The sequence below is a fragment of the Drosophila innubila genome (genome assembly GCF_004354385.1).
Source record: "Drosophila innubila isolate TH190305 chromosome 2L unlocalized genomic scaffold, UK_Dinn_1.0 4_B_2L, whole genome shotgun sequence".
Taxonomy (NCBI): domain Eukaryota; kingdom Metazoa; phylum Arthropoda; class Insecta; order Diptera; family Drosophilidae; genus Drosophila; species Drosophila innubila.
Window position 1 is genome coordinate 14,404,586 of NW_022995372.1, and position 19,797 is coordinate 14,424,382.

Consider the following 19,797-nt stretch of genomic DNA (forward strand, 5'->3'; position numbering starts at 1 on the left):
TTTGTTCAATTAGAGAATTTAATTATTTTTCGACTATCGAAGCCAAGGTTCTATGTTGATAGTAAGGGTCCCACCTTTGATATTTTGAAAATTCATTCATAGTTCTCAAGTTTTTACTTTTAATCAACTTTAATTTAATGATAAACATTGAGAAGAAACTGGAAATTATCAAAAAATAAGAAAAAAAACATTTCGATACAAAGAATCGTACTAATCTGAAGATATATTTTTCAATCTTTAAATTTATTAAATCGTTAAAATTATATATATTTTTTATTTCATAGCAAGAAACGACCATTATTAGGGTTTATTAGAGATTCAAGGAACCTGTCTAATAAAAATGAAAAATTATGAGCTTTTCAGATTTGTTAGTTTGAAAATTTAGCTTATTTTCGACGTTGAAATATTTTTGCGCGTCAAATGTTTGCAGCACTTATACCAGTATATCCAGGTAAAGATCTGTATGTGCTCCGTGGCACGTTAGCAAATATTTCTTAGATATTTCATACACATTGTATGCATGCAAGTGAGTTTATTACTTCCAAGTATTTACGAGTGAAATTATTTTTGGAAATCAGCAAATTCATCGAAATTAATTAGCCACTTATACGTGTAGCACTTACTTGTTTGAATTAAATCCTTATCATATTGCAAAAAACGCACGTACTATGATAATTTATAGACTCGCCTTTTGCAAAGACCTTTTTTCATTCTACGAGCGCATGCATTAGAATACTTAACTATACTTAGATATGAGTGTACAAATATACAAGTATATATATTAACATTTACTACTTAATACTCGAAAAACCTGTTCTGCTCAATGAAACCTTTCCAGCAATTTGTTCCTTTTGTGATACGAGTTTTACAGCTTATGGAAATACAAAATATATGCTAAATTTAGAAGTAACGTCCAGAATTTGTGCAAAATGTATACGATATGGCATACGAGTACATTTGTACTGTACTTCACTTTTAGTTAGCCATATCAATGCTATAAATACCAAGTTTTGCATGTGCAAATTCGTTTATTATTCATGAAAACTATCTCAAATTCTAATTCGAGACCAAATCGCTTCATACATTGTGAATTTTAACAATCCTTCCTTGGTTAAACAGATAAAAATAGTAGTTATTTAGAGGCCAGTAAAGCGAACTATAAATGTGTTATAATTTTATATTTTTTCTCTTTAGTAACTTCGACTCTTATGATCCACTTGTAGCAATGGATTTGTCAAAATTATATTTTTAGAATGTTAAAATCTAAACATAAATGGTTTTAACTGACAACAGTTTAGACATCAAACCGATAGTGATCAACCATTTTAATCTTAACTATTTGTTCTTGTTTGGAATAGATTAACCCTTGATCAACCCACAGTTTTTTGATTTATAGAAAAAATGCCAGCATAAGTACATTATAATCACAACAGTTGATTTCTTTATTGATATTCAATTTATGATATCATTGGGGTCTATTTAATAAATGATGGCTCTTAACATTTGGCTGTACAATCTTCTCCTTCACAGATGTCGCAGAGCTTTGACTCAATTTGATAATAATCGGTGGCCTTCTTATTGGTATCGTAGTAATCGTAGAGTACAATTGGGGCGGGCTTCTGGTTGGCAACCGCATGGGTTTTGAATGCCTCGATGGGTAGACACTTCTTTTCACCCTTGGGCAGACTCTCAAAGTAGATGACGACGACAGTGTCATCGTTTTTGGTCTCCACGAGCTGCAAGTATAAAGAGCGATTAGCGAAAGAGTTATGATTAAGTGTATTTCCTTTGTACTTACCCTGACGCGCTCTATATCCTGAATGTCCTTGAAGCTATCCTCATCAGCAGTGTATCCGGAGGGCAGAGAGACCTCCAAAATGGCCATATTGGATGCTTTAGCTTTGCCTTCTTCCACATACTCCACACAGACGGTCAACTCGAGCTTTGAAGGTGGAGATTCGGGCTTGATGATTGTTTGAACCTTGAAGCTGGGCTTTGGATCCTTCTCAACAATATTGTATTGATAGCTGATCTGCACCAAGGCTGCTCCTGTGCCCTTGGCCTCGTACGTCAGCGAGTTGGTGCCTTGGGGGAACTCCACGGTTTGGAGCACCAAATCGTTGTCATCGTTGACGGTCAGCTTTTCGGTTTTCTCACGCTGTCCATGATTGGATACGGTCAAGTCCCACTTGGCGGCTTCATAGCCTGACTTCTTGGCGAACAGAATGAGAGCCTGCAGACCAGCTACCGTATCCTGGCTGGAGCCAAATCCTCCAAAGCTATTACGCTGAGCCACAAGCCAGCGAATTGAGTTGAGTTGCGATTCAGGGGATTCCTCCTCCAGCAGTGTTAGCAAAGCATAGGAGGTGATTTCGATGTCATGACTCCGGATCCAGCACCACCAGCGACCACATCTGCCAGCGTGCGACTTCTCCACATCGTCCGTCCACCAAGTGCGATCATCTTCGTGTTTGGCCAGTGCCTTAATTGAAGCAATGTGCTTGGACGCATCTGCAGACTTGGCCTTCTGCAAGGCATAGGTGGCAATGGCTCTGGGCAAGAGCTCCTCCGCTTCCTTGGCATTGGAATTGGCACTCAAGTAGGCAACAGCCTTGTCCACAGCCTCCTGGTTGGGCTTCTCCTGCTCCAACAATGCGAGCAATGCATTTGCCGTCAGCGTAAGTCCGGAACGTGTTGAGCCATAGAAATATTCTCCCGCCTCTGTGAAGCTGCCGTTTTCCGCCTGTCGGCTGAGCAAGAACTTATAGCCCTTCTCCAGAGTCTTCTCATCCAACTTGATGATATTCTTGATCTGGCTAAAGGAGCGTAGGACATAGGCTGTCAGCCAGGTGGAGCCATTGCGGTCGGGATCCTCCGCACGCCATTTTCCGGGTCCAAAGGAACTGTAGCTGCCATCGTCGTGACGATACTGGAACATGTGTTGATATCCCCGCTCCAGATTGCGCTTGATGCGCGTGTCCAGCTCTGGTGTGAGCTTCTTGATGCTCTTCAGATAGTCATAAACCAGATAGTTGGGCACCAGTGCGGACATGGTCTGTTCTCCACAGCCGCTGGGCAGGTGCAGCAATCGTTCCAGATTCTTAATAACCGGACCAAGGAGATCGCCAACCAAACCGAATTCTACGTGCTGTGAGTCCGGCACAATATCCTCGGGCAGTTCCAGCTCAAAGCTATCCTTGTGCTCGGCCTTATCCTTGAGATTGACAAAGAATGCACGATTCCTGTATTCCGTCACACCCTCGGGCACCACCTTGAGCGTCTTGTGCACCGCATCTCCGGCAACGGGCGAAATGGCCGTAAACTTGAGGAGGATGTTGCCAATGATCTTGGGACGCAGCAGGAAGGAGGCACCAGCTGCCGAATTGGCTCCAACACGCACCATCTGGGTGCGCTTCTGTTCGCCAATCACCTCGTTGGACACATCCACAAACTCGTACTCATTGTCCTCGTTGTTGAGTGTAACCTCCACATCCAGTTGCTTGGGCAGATAGTTGAAGACCAGAGCAGGCACACTGATGACCTCGCCACGTTTCACGGAGTAGGGCAGACGAATGGACACAAAGAAGGGCAGGAAAGTCTTGATATTCAGCTGATCACCGGTGACGCCCAATCCCTTCTCGGGATGCAGTGAGAAGGCAGTGAGCACCCAGCTGGTGATGGTATCTGGTATGGTGCGAACCCATTTGAAAACCTCCGTCTTGGTCTCCTCAATGTCCTCAAAGAGCCACGTCTCCACAAAGTTCTTGCGTACGGCGGGAGCTCCTGCAGAACCACCACCTGCTGCCTGATCCATAGCGACTCCAGCCGACGCAAAGGCAGGGGCCGCAGTGCTGAGTACTTCACTGTGTAGGACTCCTACTGCTCCCTTCCTCTGTATGCCACCACCTGCAAAGGACTCTGCAATTTATGGGAATAAGCCTAAGGTCTCACATCTCTTACTTATTTTCTTCTTACGTGCATAATATAAAGGCGCTGTGCGATTGTAGAAGAAATTGGCATTCGTCATGGTCACAACACCACTGCGTTCTCCGGGATAGTAGGAGTAACCACCCTGCCAGGGTGTGCTCGTGTCATAGCGACCCAGACGCCAGCCGAACGAATCCTTGTTCAGATCATTGCCGTTACCCAGTAACAACACGCTCTTATCCACAGCCATCAGACCCACAAAGGACTTGGGAGCGGTCTTAATCTCCAGCTCAACCTCTGCGCCGGGTTTCACCTCCTCGGGAGCTGTAATATTAATCTGGTTTGGCAGTTCAACGTCCACATGGAAAGTGTCCTCGGCATAACGGAATTCGCCAGTTTCATCCACATAATAGGCATAGATGCGACCAAAGGGACTTGTTAAGAACGATGGCTTCAAGGTGATATTGTAGACCTTCTTTGGTTCGTCCAACACCACACGCTCCGTGTGCAACACATTGCCGCGTCCAATGATGTTGTAGACAAAGTAGTTTAGAGGGCGGCTGGAGTTTATGGTCACCTGATATTCCTCTCCAATTTTGAGACTATAAAGAAAATTTCAATAGATACAAAGAAATGCATGTAGTTAATATATTTTATGCTCCTGTTCAAGCTCTACTTTATATTTGAAAAGTAATATGATTGTTAATGTTATGTTTTTTATTGGGAGTGGGGATTTAAACTCTGCAGCTGAGTCCTAAAATTTATTTATAATTGTGGTGACAAGTGCTCATATTCATGTATTGATTTCTCATAAGTTATTTGAGTTCAGCGCCTCGACTCGAAGCAACGCTTTTGCTGTGCATTGTTGTTGTTTATTTTTGCAAAATGCAAAGTTTATACCAAAAATTTCGAAGAAAATGAAAGTTTACGTGTCCATTTAGACATTTCGTAAATTTATCTTTAAAGAATTATTTGTAATTTGCATTTAGAAACAATTAAGTGAGACGGATGAGTTAAAAGATTCGTTAAATAGAATATAATTTGAACTTACGTCCATTTATCCTTGGGTCGCTGTACGTCGGCCTTAAACCATTCCTTTTCCTTTTCTTCCTCTTCAGGATTCTCAATTTTCTTGGGTTCCCTGTAGGGATAAGTTGTATAGAGATCCCGATTCTCACCATCATATTCAACTTCAATTTTGTAGTAACGCGTTATATTTTCAATGTCCGGTAAATCGGGGAGAACTACTTTGAATACAGCCAAGCTAGATTCATTCAGATGACCCTCGAAAACAAGAGGTTCCTGCTTGATTTTTGGCAATTCTGATTCATCGCCATATATGGAATGACGTACACCCTCTGTGAACTTGACCTAAATATGGAGTTACCATTATTTAATATGTTGTAATAGTTTATATTGATTTATATTATCTGAAATACCTTAACGACACTCTTGGTGTCCTTCAGAATCGTGCCATCGACTAGTGTGATCTTGAAGATGATCTCATGCTCCTTGTCTGCGACAAACGAATAACAGCTGCTGTAGTCCGTGCAGGTAATCTCATAGCGATAAGGATAAATCTGTGTACCGCCAGTTTCATTAATCTGAACGCCCGTAAAAGCTTCCTCAACGGTGGCCAAAATCTGAGCATACGTGGCAGATGTGTTATATGGCAAATAGCTTTCGAACTCCTTGACATTCAAATCAAACTTCGCCTTGCCGTTGACCATGTCAGCGGTGCGGATGATGGCATGTCCTGGAATATCCGTGCGCACTGACTCCCCATTCACGTTTTCCCAGGTGCTCGTCTCAGACGTATGCAGGTTGAGCACTACTTTGCCATTGACCGGTTTGCCGTAGGTGTAACTGGAAAATTGCGATTGGATTTAATAAAAATCACAATTAACATATCATTTTTTTTGTAAGTTTTTGAAAAAATATTTTGTAACAAAAATTTAAATAAAAGATAATAAATTAGCGAATTTGTTAATTTTTAATTTGAATTAATCTTCTTAAATAAGTCATAGTAATATTTCAGATCCGAAACATACGAAAAACCGTTACGAAACCGATATACAAAAGATTTTAAGTAACCGATGACCGAAAATCAAAATGCAAACATTATCGAAACCGTCACTGAAACCGATATTCGTTTCGGTTTAATACCCTACTTTTTGTGATCCCTGGTAATATATATTTTAATCAAAAATATTATTTTTTCTTATCTTTTTCTTAAATGGAGTGGTTTTGTTTAAGAATAACTTACTTGGCTCTCACCACAACCTGCATATCTCCATCCTTGACCGACACCTGCTGAGTAGCATCCATTTTAATGGAGTACTTGGGCAGCACATACTTCTCCACTTCGAAGTAGGCACGCTCATCGGAATAGGCTCCACCATTCTGCACCATTAGGGTCCATGTGCCCAAGGTGGCAAAGTCCGAGAGAACAAATTTTCCAGTATAGACTCCAGTGCGGGTCTGGATGTGCTTGACTTCCTTAATGCGATTCCTTTTGGAATCCTCGAACCAGACAACGACATCATCATCGGGCTTATCGGGTCTTAAGTTCTCATCCAAGAAGAGCACACGATAGTTAACTGTATCGCCAGGCTTATACTTGCCCTTGTCGGTTTGTAGCTTCACATATGGCTTGAATTCAGACCAGGTAAGCGCTGTGGTGTTCTTGAATTCCAATCCAGACACTCCCTCAGCGGTGAGGTTATATGCACCCGACTCCAGAGGGGGCAACTTGAAGGTGATCTGCTTGAGCTCATCGGCCTTCGGAAGCTCCACAGTTTGGGTCTCATTGTGCGAGGGTCCAGTAATGCCAATTTTCAGTGTGACCGGCTCCTTGGTGTGATGCACAGCTACAGCCACATTGTAGTCGCGATGTGAGTGTATAGTTCCTGGTCCAACGATGGTGTATTGGCTGTTTTCGGGGCAAGTAATTAAATTAATGCTTAATCACAATCAGCATAGGTTCAAACTGAATTCATAATGTCGGAAATACTAGGTCACTCATTAGCTTTGATTTTTTTTATATTTATTTTATGTTTATGTTTGTTTTTATTTTTTCTATGTTTCAATGCTATGCTTGAATTTTTATTAGTTTTTAGCCTGCAGAGATAGGTACAGTTTAATCTAAAAATGTATTGTTTCTTTATGTTGTTTGCTTCGCTTTATCAATTGTTTTTTAATTTCACATTCTGCTGTTACTAAGAAAAAAATAATTGTTTTGGGACTTTCAAAATGGATGACACTGTATGCAACAGACCTCTTTGATCTTATAGACGTTTAGCATCTGCCTATCTCTGATCTCAGGAAATTACTAAGATTACTCACACTGTGTACAGTTTAAACTGATAATAACTAAGTAAGACTAAAATATTCTAGAATTTGCTGTCAAGTTTTGTATTCCGAAAGTTTTAATAAAAGCAGAAAATGTTCATGAATTTTTATTACATTTTTTTTAATCAAATTCCTCTTGCTTCAGATTTGCATAAAGAGTATTTTCTAGTCGCACATTGTGTTCGTTTATTTTTGATTCATTTAAAAAGTGTATTTAATTTGCACACGTTTAACGGTAAATGTTTTTTAAGAACCTGATCTGGAAAACCGGCTCCAACAGACACGTTATGTAAGAGATATTGCAAATAGTCCGTGAATTTTTCGGCTTATTTGAAGCGAGGTTTAAGCCATTCAACGAGACAGCTTACGATTTCCGACTACAAAATCGGGGGATTAACTTAATTATAATTTATTACTGTTTTTTTATTGGTAATAATTTTGTAAACTTATGTACAATGTTATAATTAAAACTTCATATCATCTTATAAAATTGATCTTGATAACACGTAACCTATTGGAATTGGCAATGAAAAAGTATATAAAAACTGAGATTGAGTAGATAACTTGAACTTGCTTTAGTAATTCTACACAGATAATGCAATAAAAAAAATGTTAAATCAATAAACCTAAGATTTTAATAACTATGGGCGTGTTTATTAGTATATCTGGCAAATATATATATTTCCAGTTTTCTGGAGAAAAACTGCTAATAGGCAGAACAAATTTATGGATTACTCATAAGGTGTTAAGCGTTGAGCAAACTATATTGTTTGTCTGTGCTATATGTACATAAATGTGGACACGTTTTTGCTTTATACTACCCTATATAGGTAGATAGGTACGTGTTTACCTAACACTAATTAAACAGTAAGTTCTATCCTTGACTCTTTTAAGTATATATTTAGATATTATATACAGTAAATTGTGCAACTAAAAGGTATTCTACGGAAAACTCAAAGCAATTATTTTTTTAATCAAAGGCAAATTTATTAAATTATTTTTATTTTAATATTGTTATATTCAGCAAATTGTTTAATAAATTATTTATTTTTGTATTATATAGATTTTTAACTTCGTCTAAAAGCAGTCAACAACATAATTATTTAGCAATACAAAAAAAGTAAGTAAAATTTTAAATTAAGAATACAATGAATATATTTGAAATCTCAGTTATAACTACAAAAAAGAAGTCTGGGAGTTTTATGATAATTACTTAATTTTCATCTTGAAGAGATTTTCAATTTCTCATTGATAAAAGCATTCTTAATAATTATTAAGCCACCCTAATGTACTTATGAGTAATAAGTTAAATAATTGCAGTGTATTTCTGCAAATATTAAAAACCTTATATGGCACAACGAACTTTTGCATCAATTACCCCACATCAAATAATTTATTCACTTCATAAAAAAAATCATTTGATAAAAATCACATTAATTTACCTTGAAAATTATGAAAACAAAATAATATGTGATGCGTATAATATGTGATGTGATCTATATGTATAGGTCGAATGAGATTCGCACTTACCCTTCGCCCTTGACAAGTTGCGGCGTTTGGAGGAGCCCGAGAGCCATTAAAGCCATCACAACAAACGCGTCTACGCGACGCATTTTGTTATTGTTGATTTTGGTTGAGAAAAAAAAGGAATTTTATGAATAACTTGTCAAGCAAATTGGTTATAGTTTAAGGTTGCGATGAGACAACCAACCGGGTTCAGAGCTGAGCTGTGACTGGTTTGGGCTGCTCAAATACGGGATTTGTTATATGTACTCGTCTGTGGCGTGGCATCGAAAATCTGAGCTCAGCAGAGGCTCAGCTGAGCATCGACGCCAACGTTGGCAGCGACGTTAACCACAACAGCACAAAAAAAATTGTCAAAAAATAATACAAACAAATAAATAAAAAACGAAACAAACATTAATAACAAATTAAAATACACACTGATAATTATAATTAACAAAAAGTCTATGTAGATGTCTGCTTTGAAAAATTTGTAAGAATCAATTATACAAGTCAAAATAAAATAATATAAACAAAATGATCATCTTGCCGGCAATCTCAAAACGACAATCACTAAATGTATATAAAAACAAGTTTTTAAATAAAATATCTGTCCTGCACTTTGCTTTTAATACTATACAGAACTGCAATTAGCAAATAATCTATAAGTTTTCAATATAAATAGATATATGAGTTTGATTCTCATGACATGTACATAAATGTGGCACTGAACTTCTTTATTCATGAACTACTTGATGACATCATAAATGAATGAACATCTTTATAATTGCAGAGAATATCTGAAAAAAAAAATATATATATATAGGGTTTATACAAGATGCGAAGATTATTTTTATACTTCTCAAACTTTTAATGGCATTTTAAAGAGTGTTGGATTTTTATTATTTTAATAATGGAGCGTTTGGAAATTTACTGCTTGCAGGCACAGTAAATGATTTCATACAAATTGAAATATTTCACAAGTATTGGTAAGACAAAGAACATGAAAAATGTTTTAGCTGTGACATATTATATATGTACATATACATGCACATATAAAAATTATCTGATTTTTATTTGTTTTAAAGGGCGTCCAGATCAAGATAAGCATTATTATAGTCAATGCACTCTATGAACGAAATGTAATAAAGTCATGTCATAAAACAAAATAATATAATTAATTTAATTTCCCGCTGGCGCAACAGATTAATCTTTAATTCGATTCGGAATTTTGTTGATAATTTTAATTTAATTTCTGGTTAGTTATTAACACTTTAATTGTCATATGTTTAGCGCACATTTAAAGTTATAACTTTTGTTTTAATCGTATGTACAAAAAGTCCACTTTATATTCGTTTCGTGTTTCCATGTTAGATACATTCAGATACGAGTATTTAATTATCTTATTGACGTACCTTTTTGGGACTGAGAAATTCCCTTATAAATTTCCTAGGAATGACAAATAGTTTGCTGACTGGTTAATGCAGTTTTTTGTTGTGATGGATTTTACACTTTTCGATCTTAATTTGGGACTTAAAAACAACTTATTTTCTTGTTGATTCGTTCTTGATACACTATACACACATTAATAGACGTTGACGCTTTGATCGAAAATCAACAACAGAACAGAAACAAACCGGCAGACGACGTGAAACACAGCTGGTAACTGAATTATACTCTCTGATTCTCTCTGTTTATTGGCTGCTCTCAGGCGTTTGTTATGTTGGGGAATTTTATCTCAAATGACGTCATCATTTAGAGTGTTTTATATGCATGTGTGTGTGGGTACAAATGTATTTCATTTTGCAACGAAAACATTGATTTAGCGTTGGATATTGCGGTAAATGTAAATCCCCTTTTGGATTGATGACATTTAGCGTGTGTCGTATACACCTTCGATAGCGATGTGACAATTAGGAAATAAAAACAATTCATACACCCTTCATGAAAATATACCAGGTCTTAGACAAAAGTGTACCATTTTCGAAAAAGTATACCTTATTTAAATTCAATATTAATATTGTGATATATTTTAAAATTACGATGAATAAATAGCTCAATAAAGTTTACAATATTAAGGAATCGTCTTTACCAATTAACTTTTTTAGTTCAAATAGTGACCCAATGTACCAGCGACTAAAAAACGTACCGTAATGAGCCGTGAATTCATGTATGGGCGCATAACTTAAGCATAAGATTGTGCAGGACATTAAAAAAAAAATGACCAGTTGGGTATTTTAATTTTAAAAGGGTAATTTAACATGAAGTATGCAACACGATAAGTTAGAAGTATTTTACCATATAGTTCGTAAGAGCAATAACTAGTCATAGTAGCGCATATCAATTGTTGTGTGGCTGCTTGTTCTTTATTCTTGTGTCTGCTCTTTTAGCAGTCAATTGCTTTAAGCTAGTTTCGTAACACTCGAATGAAATGATTCAGAGCAACTATTTTAGAGTGGACCAAAATAATCGTGCTCAGTCAGCTGTCAGCATGGTACATACATACTTCGATACATATGTATGTGTATAAAAAGTCCCTTGACAAGTATTTTGCGCACAATTCGAAACCGGTTTCGAATTTGCCGAAAATAACATGATATTAATTAAGAATATGTGTACAAACTTACAATCTGAGCAATGCCAATCGACTTCGACACTCAGCACCTGCAAAAATGACTGCGACTGGAAATGCGTTGCTGCCGCCTTTTACGCGCCAAGGTGAAGCACGAGAAAGAGTGCTGAGTCACGCTCCATTTGCTTTCTAAGTTTGTTTTTGTATATTGTTTTTTTGCACAGAGTGTTCTCGGAGAGATCCAGTTGAGCTGAGAGCTCAGCTGTTTGCTGCCAGGGCTATGGCATTTCAAACGTCGTCAGACACTCGAAGCGCGCGGTTCCCTCAAGTTTAACAGCGCCACAAAACTTATCTGCATAACGTGCGCCTCTCACGTAGTAGATAAAAAATTCCTCATAAAACAATATAAATAACAACAAAATAAGATGGAAAAATCAAATTTTGAGGACTGCAGTTTCTCGGACGTTGGTGAAAGCTCAAATCTGCTGAAGTATGCTAGGTTAGAATTGGAGGAGGCATACTCCATGTGGAATTTATCCTCGCCTGGATTTTACTTTGGCTTCTGTGCCCTCATCTCGCATATTCTGCTCGCGGGGATCACAGCTGTAATTGTGTACAAATGTGTATCCTTAAAGATGGAACATACCGCTGGACATGCCTTCTACTGCACCGTGGCTGTAAGTAATGTGATCTTCTTAAAATAGGAACAGAAACTAGAACTTTGTTACTAAATTCTAGTGATGAAAATTCAAACAGAACAGCGAGTGATCTTCATCGATACTTATATCGAAAAGGCAACGCTCCGATGATTTGTTCACGTCACTAATTTACAATCCTTTTATCCCGACGACAGTTTGTATTTTGCTTGGGCGAGGCGCTTCTCGTGCGACACAGCAGCGTCTTGGAGTCGTATCTGGGCATATTCAACTTGGACCTTTTGCATAGCGCCTTCGGCTTGCTGGCCTTTGGAGTTGGGGTTATCGGTGTTGGCATCAAAACTTGGCAGAAGCTTGAACGCAAGCGCGAGGATCCAAACGCAAGCGTCCGACATTTTCGCAGTAATCACGGATTCTCGGGTAAGTACATGTGCACTCATAACCAAATGCCATGCAGCTTATTTACATATTCTCTCTCTCTCTCTTCCTGTCTCTAGGTATAATCGGATGTGTTCTGTTGCTTTGTGCTGTGCTCAGCGGTCTGCCGCTCTATTTTATCACAAGCAATGCTCTCAAGCTTATTCATCGCTTTTTCGCTCTCAGCAGTTTTCTATCTCTGATGATCTCTCAAATGTACAGCTATAATACGGGATTTGCCCGACGTCAGTGGAATGCTCACCATGTGCGATTATTTAAGTTGTTTACATTTATTGCAACTGTTACCACAATTAACTACGAATCTCGAAGATTTTCGAAGGAAATTGTAACGTTAATCTGGAGGCAGTTTACCGACTAATCCAAGTGGAATCACTAGCGCACACTCATATCCTATTTTATTTACATTTGTTTATAAATATTTATATTCAAGTTGTTTACATTTATTGCATCTGTTACCACAATGAATCAAGGTGAAAACTTGGTCCTACAGTCATACCCATATTCATAACGATTTGGATTTGTTTATACATTATTAAGATTTTATTTGTTGATTAATATTCAATACATCGGATAGTATAAGTAGACATATATATATATATATAGTTTTGATTATTTGGAACATACATGAGCTTACACATAGCTTTTGAATTCAATAAAGCTAACAAATCACCTCAAATAAAACAGATCAGACAATTATGTCTTGTACACACTAATATAGTATTTCAGATATTGAAATGAATTAAATTATAAATATACGAGAGCAGGCATCAATTGCGTCCGCTCTGCGATGTGTGCATTATGTCCAAAGCGGCAGGAATGTTGCCCTCCACCGACTCCAACAGCTGTGTCAACCAGGCGCCCTCATTACTAAATCCCATGGCCATCATGGCGTGTACTGCAGCATTGATGCGTTCATCTGTGAATCGCAAGAAATAATGGATTAGAGAATGTCTTTTCTGATTCTGTTGGGGAATATTTGTAATTACCAGTGTGGTAGATGGGCACGCTGCGCTTCTCCTCGGGTTTGCGAGGACTCGTCGACGTCGATGTGCTGTTGGTGGCAACCGGATTGGTGGATGTCGAGGTGGTCACTGTGTCCACCTGAGAAGTTTGAGTGTGTGCCGTAGTCAATTCGCGTTGTTGCTCCTCAGACACGTGCTGGCGCAGCATCTCACCCAACTGGACAAAGTCACGTGCTGGCGACACTGAAGCTTCTGTTGAGATGGAAGTAGACGCAGATGACGAAGAAGATGAAGTCAAACTGGTGGTGTTTAAATTGATCAAGGCATCGGTACTGGAAACATTGGAAATTGGTCCAGCAGTGTTGTCAATCATCTGCCAATCCTGATCCAAACTCTCTGACCTGCGGCGTTCCTCAGACTCGGTCTTCTTTATCGGCTCTGGAACAGCCTGCGGGGATTGGGCTGTGGCAGCAGCAGCAGCTGGAACTGCAGAAGCAACTGGAGCAGCTGGATCAACTGGAGCAGTAGGTTCTGTTGAAGCTGATTTAGCGTCTTCCTTTGGAGTCTGCTGGGTTTCTGGGACAGTTTCAGTTTCCCTTGGAACTGTGGAGCCATTCGAGCTCATTGAGGTATCTGCACAACCAAAGGCAGCAGCCTCATTTGGATCAATCAGTTTAGCAAACATTTCGCTAAAGTTATTCAAGATTTCAATGCCAGCCTTCATATATTGAGGATCGACCATCTGAGCCAAGTTCTGCAGATTGATTACTGGAGTCGTCGGTGTGCTGTTGCCAGCAGAAGTTTTTTCTGGCTTGGCAGTTGAAGGTTCCTCTGGCTTGGCAGCAGAAGGTGCCTCTGGTTTGGTTTGCTCCTTGGTGCGTGGTGCAGCGACTGGTTCCTCAACATTAGCCGTAATGATTGGCTCCTCCACAACTGGGATCTTGGATGGCAACGCATTCGACTCGGTCGTAGTAGCTGCGGATTTCTTGTCAGCTGCTACAGTTGGTTCCTCGGGGGCTGAGGCTGAAGGCTTCTGCTCTGTGGCTTTAAGAGCTGCGGCGGCTGCAGCGAGTGCCTCGCCTATAAAACCTCTTGGGGTGGCTGTTGACTGATTACGTGTCGTTTCTGGAAATTGGGAGCCGGGAGGAGCTGTAGAAGGGCCTGTAGTATTGGCGTCTGGCATATTAAACATCGATTCTGCAAATTGCGACATAAAACTGGGACCACGACGGGCAGATCGTCGATCACGACGGTTTTCCTTGTGCGACTCGGTGGCTGGGGCAGCCTGAGCAGCTTCTGCGAATGGACAGTGACCCTTAAAGCGACGGCTTGAACGACGATGATGATGTGAACTAGTTCCCGGACCACTAAGCCAAGCATCCACAATGCTCGGGCCATTGTTGGTTGGCATTCGGACCATTAGATGATCGGGATGCTTGTGTGCAGTCTCGCACACCTGGCACAGATCAAAATTGGGACACTGCACACACTTGTACCGAAAACCAATCATTGGCGCCACTCCACACGAATCACACTCAACGCCATCATGAATGATGAAATTGCTGGGATCGTCTGCAGTGGGTGCATTAGTTGTCTCTTGCTTGGCTTCCAACTCCTCCGCGACATCGACAGCTGCTGCGATTTGCATGTGCATGTTCTTCTCGCATTTGGCCAAGAAAATTTCATAGTCATTTTGATTGACGATTTCGATTTCATCAGAATCGGTATCTAAAACGAAAAATAATTGTTTTAAAAATAGCAGTGACACGTGTTCTTTTGTGGATTACTGTCATTGTCTGCAACCTTGTGAAATTAATATTGGATTAAGTTTTCAAAGAAACAAAAGAATAATGTGTGTATACTTTTTTGACTGCCTGTTGAATTCTAGCTTTGTTTTGGTTTTGCAACCATAGCGAACTAGCTGTGCTAGAGCGAGACAACTCTATGATGGAATGCAAGAAAGAATGTTGCATTCGAATTTTGGTTCGTTTGCAAATTCATTAGGTTGACTTAATACAGACATACATACATATATGTAAAGGTACGTTATACATACTTACTTTATCTGCATGTTTATGGCGTGCAAATGAATCATTTAGTTTTGTTCAACCCAGTAGAACTGGACCTCAAAAAAATATTGAACATTCCCTGGTTATTGAGGAAACATCGATCCGTTTGTATGAAAATTATTGAGGAATTTAACATTGGGAGTTCCTAGGAATGAGGAATCTTCCCTATACATTTCTCAATGTTTCCCTAACAAGAAACGTTGGTGACTCCTCGTGGAATTCTGCCAAAAAATCCCCAGGCACTAAACTAAAAAAAAACTATTATAATTTTTATAAAACGTCAAAAAAATGACAACAACATCAAGTAAACGTTAGGGAAAATCAAGAACAGGGAATTTCAGTTCCACTGGGCACTTTACCATTTATTTTCGCTATCAATTCTTTTGCTGATACTGATAGTGATTCACCCTGGGCATTGAAAAGTGAATATACATTTATGTATATTCGAAAAAAGTACCAATTAACAGCTGTTCAGACATTAAATTATAAATGTGTATACGCATGATTTGTCTGTACGTATGCAGTGCATTAAGAACTTCGCACTGCGGTCATTTTGCATACATGCATAGATTTCCACCTGCACACACTAACACTATTTGCTTATACACATTTGCACACACACACACACACACACAAACAAATACCCAAATAAAAGCCCGAATGCACTCAATTGATTTCACAAAATGCACATTATATCATCGGCCCTTTAACTTACCAATCCAATATGTTCTGATCTCGATCTGGGGCAGATGACGCTCCTGGAACAGAAACAGCTCAATTTCACGACGCAATATTATCAAATTGTTGGATGGCATTCTTAAATAAGCATTGAGCTTCTTCTTTGCTCCAGCTGGTGCTCCATGGTAAGTTATTTTCAGCAATCGGTCAGACATGTTTAAATATTATTTCACTTTTATTTGTTAATTATTGAAATGACAACTGCGTTTAAGAAATATTTCTTGTAGCTATTTATTTTGTTACACAAATTTTCTTGTGTTGTCTGTCGTCTGAGTTGAATTGCGTCGTACTTGTTCGTTTGCATTGACAGCTACCAATGAATGCAGCTTCGGCTTTTATACCAGTTGCGCGTCGTTAAACGATGATGGACACGAAGGTTCTTGAATATTCTCTCTGCGCGCAAATATTGCAAATCACGGTTCGACCAGCTCTATTTGTGATCTATATGCGCGCACACACACATCATTGTTAAAAAATTAAAAGTAATGCCAAAGCTGGTCTCAATTTAAGATGAGCGATATTTAGGTACTAGTTACTTGTCACAAGTATTTTAAAGTTACAAACCAATATCGTAACAAGGTAAAAAAATCAAAATCACAGTTTACACATCACAACTGTTGCAGATTAAAGTTAAATTTTTTTTTTTTTTTATTAATAAGCGCTAGCTAATAATTTTATTAGTGAATTTATAGAAATGTTAATATCTAAATTCACAGCGACGGTTGAAATATTATCGCTGACAGGGCTGCCAACTTTTTCTTTTAATTTAAATTTAGGTATTGCAAATTTCGAAATGTCATAACTTTTCAATATCTGTATAACTTAAAGAAAATTTGAAATTCCAAATTTTATAAAATAAAGGTCAACATTTTAATGTGGGTTTCTAGTTTGTCACCCCAAGGGGAGAGAAGTTCCAAATTTAATGCTGAAAATATTAAAAAAAATGCAGAAAACTCCAACAAAATCTCCTCAAAAATTTAAAAAATTCTAGCTTAAAATTACCAATTTTGACAATTGACCCAAAACACCACTGGGGCCGTTTTTGCCAGTCAGATGCAATTAAATTATTTAAAATAAATGTATTAATTCATTAATAACATATATTCATTTCATTTGTTATATATTTATAGATTATAGATTAATTTAGATTAGTTTATTATTATAAATAAAATCGACTAATAGTTGTCGTAAAATGTTTGAAGAATTTTCAAACGAATTTCCATGCGTTTCTTTGGGTCTCCAATCCGCTCCATCTCCCATTTCACCAGCTCTCCAAATGAATCGACATCAGGTTGGAATTTGCTCTTCGTCTGCCTGATTTCGCACAATTCATCAATCGCGATCTTTAATATACTCTCGGCAGATGGAGCAGACTCTTCAACAATCCTGCTAGAGCAGCTGGAAGTTTCAAGCAGAGGCTCTTCTTTGATAAAATCGGCCGAATCCGATGTTACCGAGTCGTTATGAATCTGTGGAAAAAATATGTGTTTGTTATTTATATACAAACCTATATACATACATATAAATTTTCAAGCTATACTCACATCAAAATTTGAAGTAATTTTCTCATTAATTTTCATATAAGGCTTGAGGAACTCCAAATTATCCAGACAGAAATGTTTCCCCTTTTCATCGGTCCGCATTTTACTGTTGGAATTGCAGCTAGCTTGCTTTTTTAAGTGCAAAAGGTATTGGCTCCGCATTGTCCCAATCTTTGTTTTAATATCAGCAATATCAATATTATCATAAATTGTCCGCAATTGCTCGAGAATTGCTTTTAACGATTCGTCACGGTAGTGCTTGTTGCGGTATTGTGGATTTTTCGGGTCGTATAGATTGGGATGCTGCTCATAAACTTCAATTAACATGTTTTTTGAATCCTGGTTCCACACAATCTTCTTAAATATGGTAAAATTGTTTTAACTTAATATACAATATAGAAAATGTTAAGAATACTTACTTTTGTTGACATTTTTTACAGTTTGACTACCTTTATTTGTTGCGAAATGCACCAAAAAATACCAAAAAATTATTATGTTTACGTTCTTATGTGAATGGCACGCATTGACTGACGCAAAAAGCCGATGACCAACGCTTAAATAATTTGTGTGTTCACATGACACCGTCGGCTTTTTAACAAAAAGTGTCGGCGAAAAAAGCTTTAAGTTGGCAACATTGTATTGGTAGGCTCTTTCTTTGAGTTATCGATAATAGTCTCTGATGACGGAGCTGCGTAATTATTTATGATGGCAGCCCTGAAAGGCGCCAAAGTAACATTAAAAAAATATGTAAAGCTTATTTATTGTGATTTTTATATAATTCTTTTACAACTTAAGTTTACTAAAATAAGTTTCTGGTGTCGAATTAGTGGTGTGTGCGTCGAAGCATTTGCAAAAGCTGCAGCATGTGTGACTTTGTGCTGTAAGAATTTCCAGAGTTAAAATTTGTTGTACTTAATGTAATAATCTGATTTATCATACCGAGGTGAACTTGCCACTTCATCATTGGCGTGTTGTCGGCTTTCAATGTCCTTTTTCGGAGCTGGTATGTTAACTATTTGTGCTGTCATCGGATCCGCCACGGTATTTTCCTTCGCTGCAGTAGCAATTTTTTTTGGCAACGCATTATCTGAAAGGTATGTCAGTAATTATTTAAATAGGGCTTGGGACTTACTTAACTCACTCATATATTCCTCGGCAAGAATATCCAAATAGGAGAAATCGTCAGGGGCTGGCAAACCAATTACGAATCCATCCAGACGCAATTTTAAATTCTCTTCGCCTTTTTGCCGTTGATCGTAGTGCACCTCCTCCACCTGATAGCCATAGTCACCATAATCATTATACAAGAGCTCTAACAAATCAATGGCACTGCTGCGAATCCTTGCTGGCCTGGCCAGTGGCAAGCCAACAAATTGCAACAAGACCAAAACAAACAGGCGATTTGTGAATTTGCACATTTTTTTGGGATGCCTTTCTGTTGCGAACACAGGACCGTTGTCTTCAGACAGCGGACGAGGAATGAGCCAGAGCTGTGGCTCTGAGAACAAGAAGAGCCTTGACTTGTTGAACAACATTAAAAAAAAACCCGATTGCAGTCCAGTTCAATGGCCCAAAGACTTCCGCATTGTGATGAGAATGTGGGAACCTTCACTGACCGCAACTTGAACAAATCATTGCACATCTCTATCTACATCAACTATGTGCAGTTCTAACGCTTCCTTGACAGCCATGCAAATTTCAGAAAGTCTGAAATTACTCATTTCCATACCTTTCCATGCATTTTCAATCAAACTATCCCCGTCTAAGTGTTTAATTATAAGTGCAAACTAATTCAACCCAATAACCCAAATTCTGAAACAAAAACGTAAGTCATTGCTGAAACGTTCTAATTGTTATCATAACCATCATATACAGTTAGTCAGAAAAGTGTTTTCACATAATGAAAATTCAATGAAATTTTCTAGAAGATATCGAAATTATTGTCAATTAATAATGGTGAATGTTTCGTTGGTTTAGCGACCTTTCTATTTGGTAGAATTCGTTTTTTATTTTATGGTTTCTAGGACAAGTAAAACAAAT

At 38.2% G+C, this 19,797-nt stretch overlaps 5 protein-coding genes across 8 annotated transcripts; 1 reads left to right on the plus strand and 4 right to left on the minus strand.

Moving 5' to 3' along the window:
- Positions 1-1,414: 1,414 nt before the first annotated feature.
- LOC117781440 (pregnancy zone protein) lies at positions 1,415-11,442 on the minus strand. Of its 3 annotated transcripts, none has more exons than XM_034618197.1 (8): positions 11,409-11,442; positions 8,809-8,878; positions 6,194-6,859; positions 5,367-5,793; positions 4,979-5,298; positions 3,976-4,529; positions 1,799-3,918; positions 1,415-1,736 (listed from the first exon to the last, which is right to left on the minus strand). In XM_034618197.1, exons 2-8 carry the CDS (start codon positions 8,862-8,864, stop codon positions 1,497-1,499), a joined length of 4,383 nt encoding a protein of 1,460 aa, XP_034474088.1. In that variant the 5' UTR covers positions 8,865-8,878; positions 11,409-11,442; the 3' UTR covers positions 1,415-1,496. The 3 variants fall into 3 exon arrangements, with proteins under 3 accessions (XP_034474088.1, XP_034474087.1, XP_034474086.1); XM_034618196.1 differs by lacking the exon at positions 11,409-11,442 and adding an exon at positions 10,197-10,215; XM_034618195.1 differs by lacking the exon at positions 11,409-11,442 and having other exon boundaries at positions 8,809-8,999.
- LOC117781443 lies at positions 11,403-13,041 on the plus strand. Its single transcript, XM_034618199.1, has 3 exons — positions 11,403-12,030; positions 12,207-12,429; positions 12,507-13,041. Exons 1-3 carry the CDS (start codon positions 11,779-11,781, stop codon positions 12,803-12,805), a joined length of 774 nt encoding a protein of 257 aa, XP_034474090.1. The 5' UTR covers positions 11,403-11,778; the 3' UTR covers positions 12,806-13,041.
- A 9-nt stretch (positions 13,042-13,050) lies between these two features.
- Positions 13,051-16,673, minus strand: LOC117781442 (protein ref(2)P). Its single transcript, XM_034618198.1, has 3 exons — positions 16,194-16,673; positions 13,434-15,137; positions 13,051-13,363 (listed from the first exon to the last, which is right to left on the minus strand). The coding sequence occupies exons 1-3, from the start codon at positions 16,369-16,371 to the stop codon at positions 13,215-13,217; spliced, it is 2,031 nt and encodes a 676-aa protein (XP_034474089.1). The 5' UTR covers positions 16,372-16,673; the 3' UTR covers positions 13,051-13,214.
- Positions 16,674-17,319: 646 nt separating this feature from the next.
- Positions 17,320-18,264, minus strand: LOC117780741. Of its 2 annotated transcripts, none has more exons than XM_034617381.1 (3): positions 18,177-18,264; positions 17,761-18,114; positions 17,320-17,685 (listed from the first exon to the last, which is right to left on the minus strand). In XM_034617381.1, the coding sequence occupies exons 1-3, from the start codon at positions 18,186-18,188 to the stop codon at positions 17,392-17,394; spliced, it is 660 nt and encodes a 219-aa protein (XP_034473272.1). In that variant the 5' UTR covers positions 18,189-18,264; the 3' UTR covers positions 17,320-17,391. The 2 variants fall into 2 exon arrangements, with proteins under 2 accessions (XP_034473272.1, XP_034473273.1); XM_034617382.1 differs by having other exon boundaries at positions 17,761-18,111; positions 18,177-18,224.
- Positions 18,265-18,501: 237 nt separating this feature from the next.
- On the minus strand, positions 18,502-19,195 carry LOC117780742. Its single transcript, XM_034617383.1, has 3 exons — positions 18,899-19,195; positions 18,697-18,844; positions 18,502-18,635 (listed from the first exon to the last, which is right to left on the minus strand). Exons 1-3 carry the CDS (start codon positions 19,173-19,175, stop codon positions 18,581-18,583), a joined length of 480 nt encoding a protein of 159 aa, XP_034473274.1. The 5' UTR covers positions 19,176-19,195; the 3' UTR covers positions 18,502-18,580.
- Positions 19,196-19,797: the final 602 nt, after the last annotated feature.

Bases quoted from the DNA above. Each gene is read 5' to 3' on its own strand.
- LOC117780742 (XM_034617383.1), bottom strand. From the start codon at position 19,175: ATGTGCAAATTCACAAATCGCCTGTTTGTTTTGGTCTTGTTGCAATTT. The intron at 18,845-18,898 runs GTGAGTTAAGTA...CATACCTTTCAG, and splicing joins TCTTGCCGAGGAATATATGA to ATAATGCGTTGCCAAAAAAA. The intron at 18,636-18,696 runs GTATGATAAATC...AAATTCTTACAG, and splicing joins GAAGTGGCAAGTTCACCTCG to CACAAAGTCACACATGCTGC.
- LOC117780741 (XM_034617381.1), bottom strand. The intron at 17,686-17,760 runs GTGAGTATAGCT...TTTTTTCCACAG, and splicing joins AAATTACTTCAAATTTTGAT to ATTCATAACGACTCGGTAAC.
- LOC117781442 (XM_034618198.1), bottom strand. From the start codon at position 16,371: ATGTCTGACCGATTGCTGAAAATAACTTACCATGGAGCACCAGCTGGA. The intron at 15,138-16,193 runs GTAAGTTAAAGG...TTTTCGTTTTAG, and splicing joins GATCAGAACATATTGGATTG to ATACCGATTCTGATGAAATC. The intron at 13,364-13,433 runs GTAATTACAAAT...TGCGATTCACAG, and splicing joins CGTGCCCATCTACCACACTG to ATGAACGCATCAATGCTGCA.
- LOC117781443 (XM_034618199.1), top strand. From the start codon at position 11,779: ATGGAAAAATCAAATTTTGAGGACTGCAGTTTCTCGGACGTTGGTGAA. The intron at 12,031-12,206 runs GTAAGTAATGTG...TCCCGACGACAG, and splicing joins CCTTCTACTGCACCGTGGCT to TTTGTATTTTGCTTGGGCGA. The intron at 12,430-12,506 runs GTAAGTACATGT...TCCTGTCTCTAG, and splicing joins CAGTAATCACGGATTCTCGG to GTATAATCGGATGTGTTCTG.
- LOC117781440 (XM_034618195.1), bottom strand. From the start codon at position 8,891: ATGCGTCGCGTAGACGCGTTTGTTGTGATGGCTTTAATGGCTCTCGGG. The intron at 6,860-8,808 runs GTAAGTGCGAAT...CCCCGAAAACAG, and splicing joins CAACTTGTCAAGGGCGAAGG to CCAATACACCATCGTTGGAC. The intron at 5,299-5,366 runs GTATTTCAGATA...CTCCATATTTAG, and splicing joins ACACCAAGAGTGTCGTTAAG to GTCAAGTTCACAGAGGGTGT.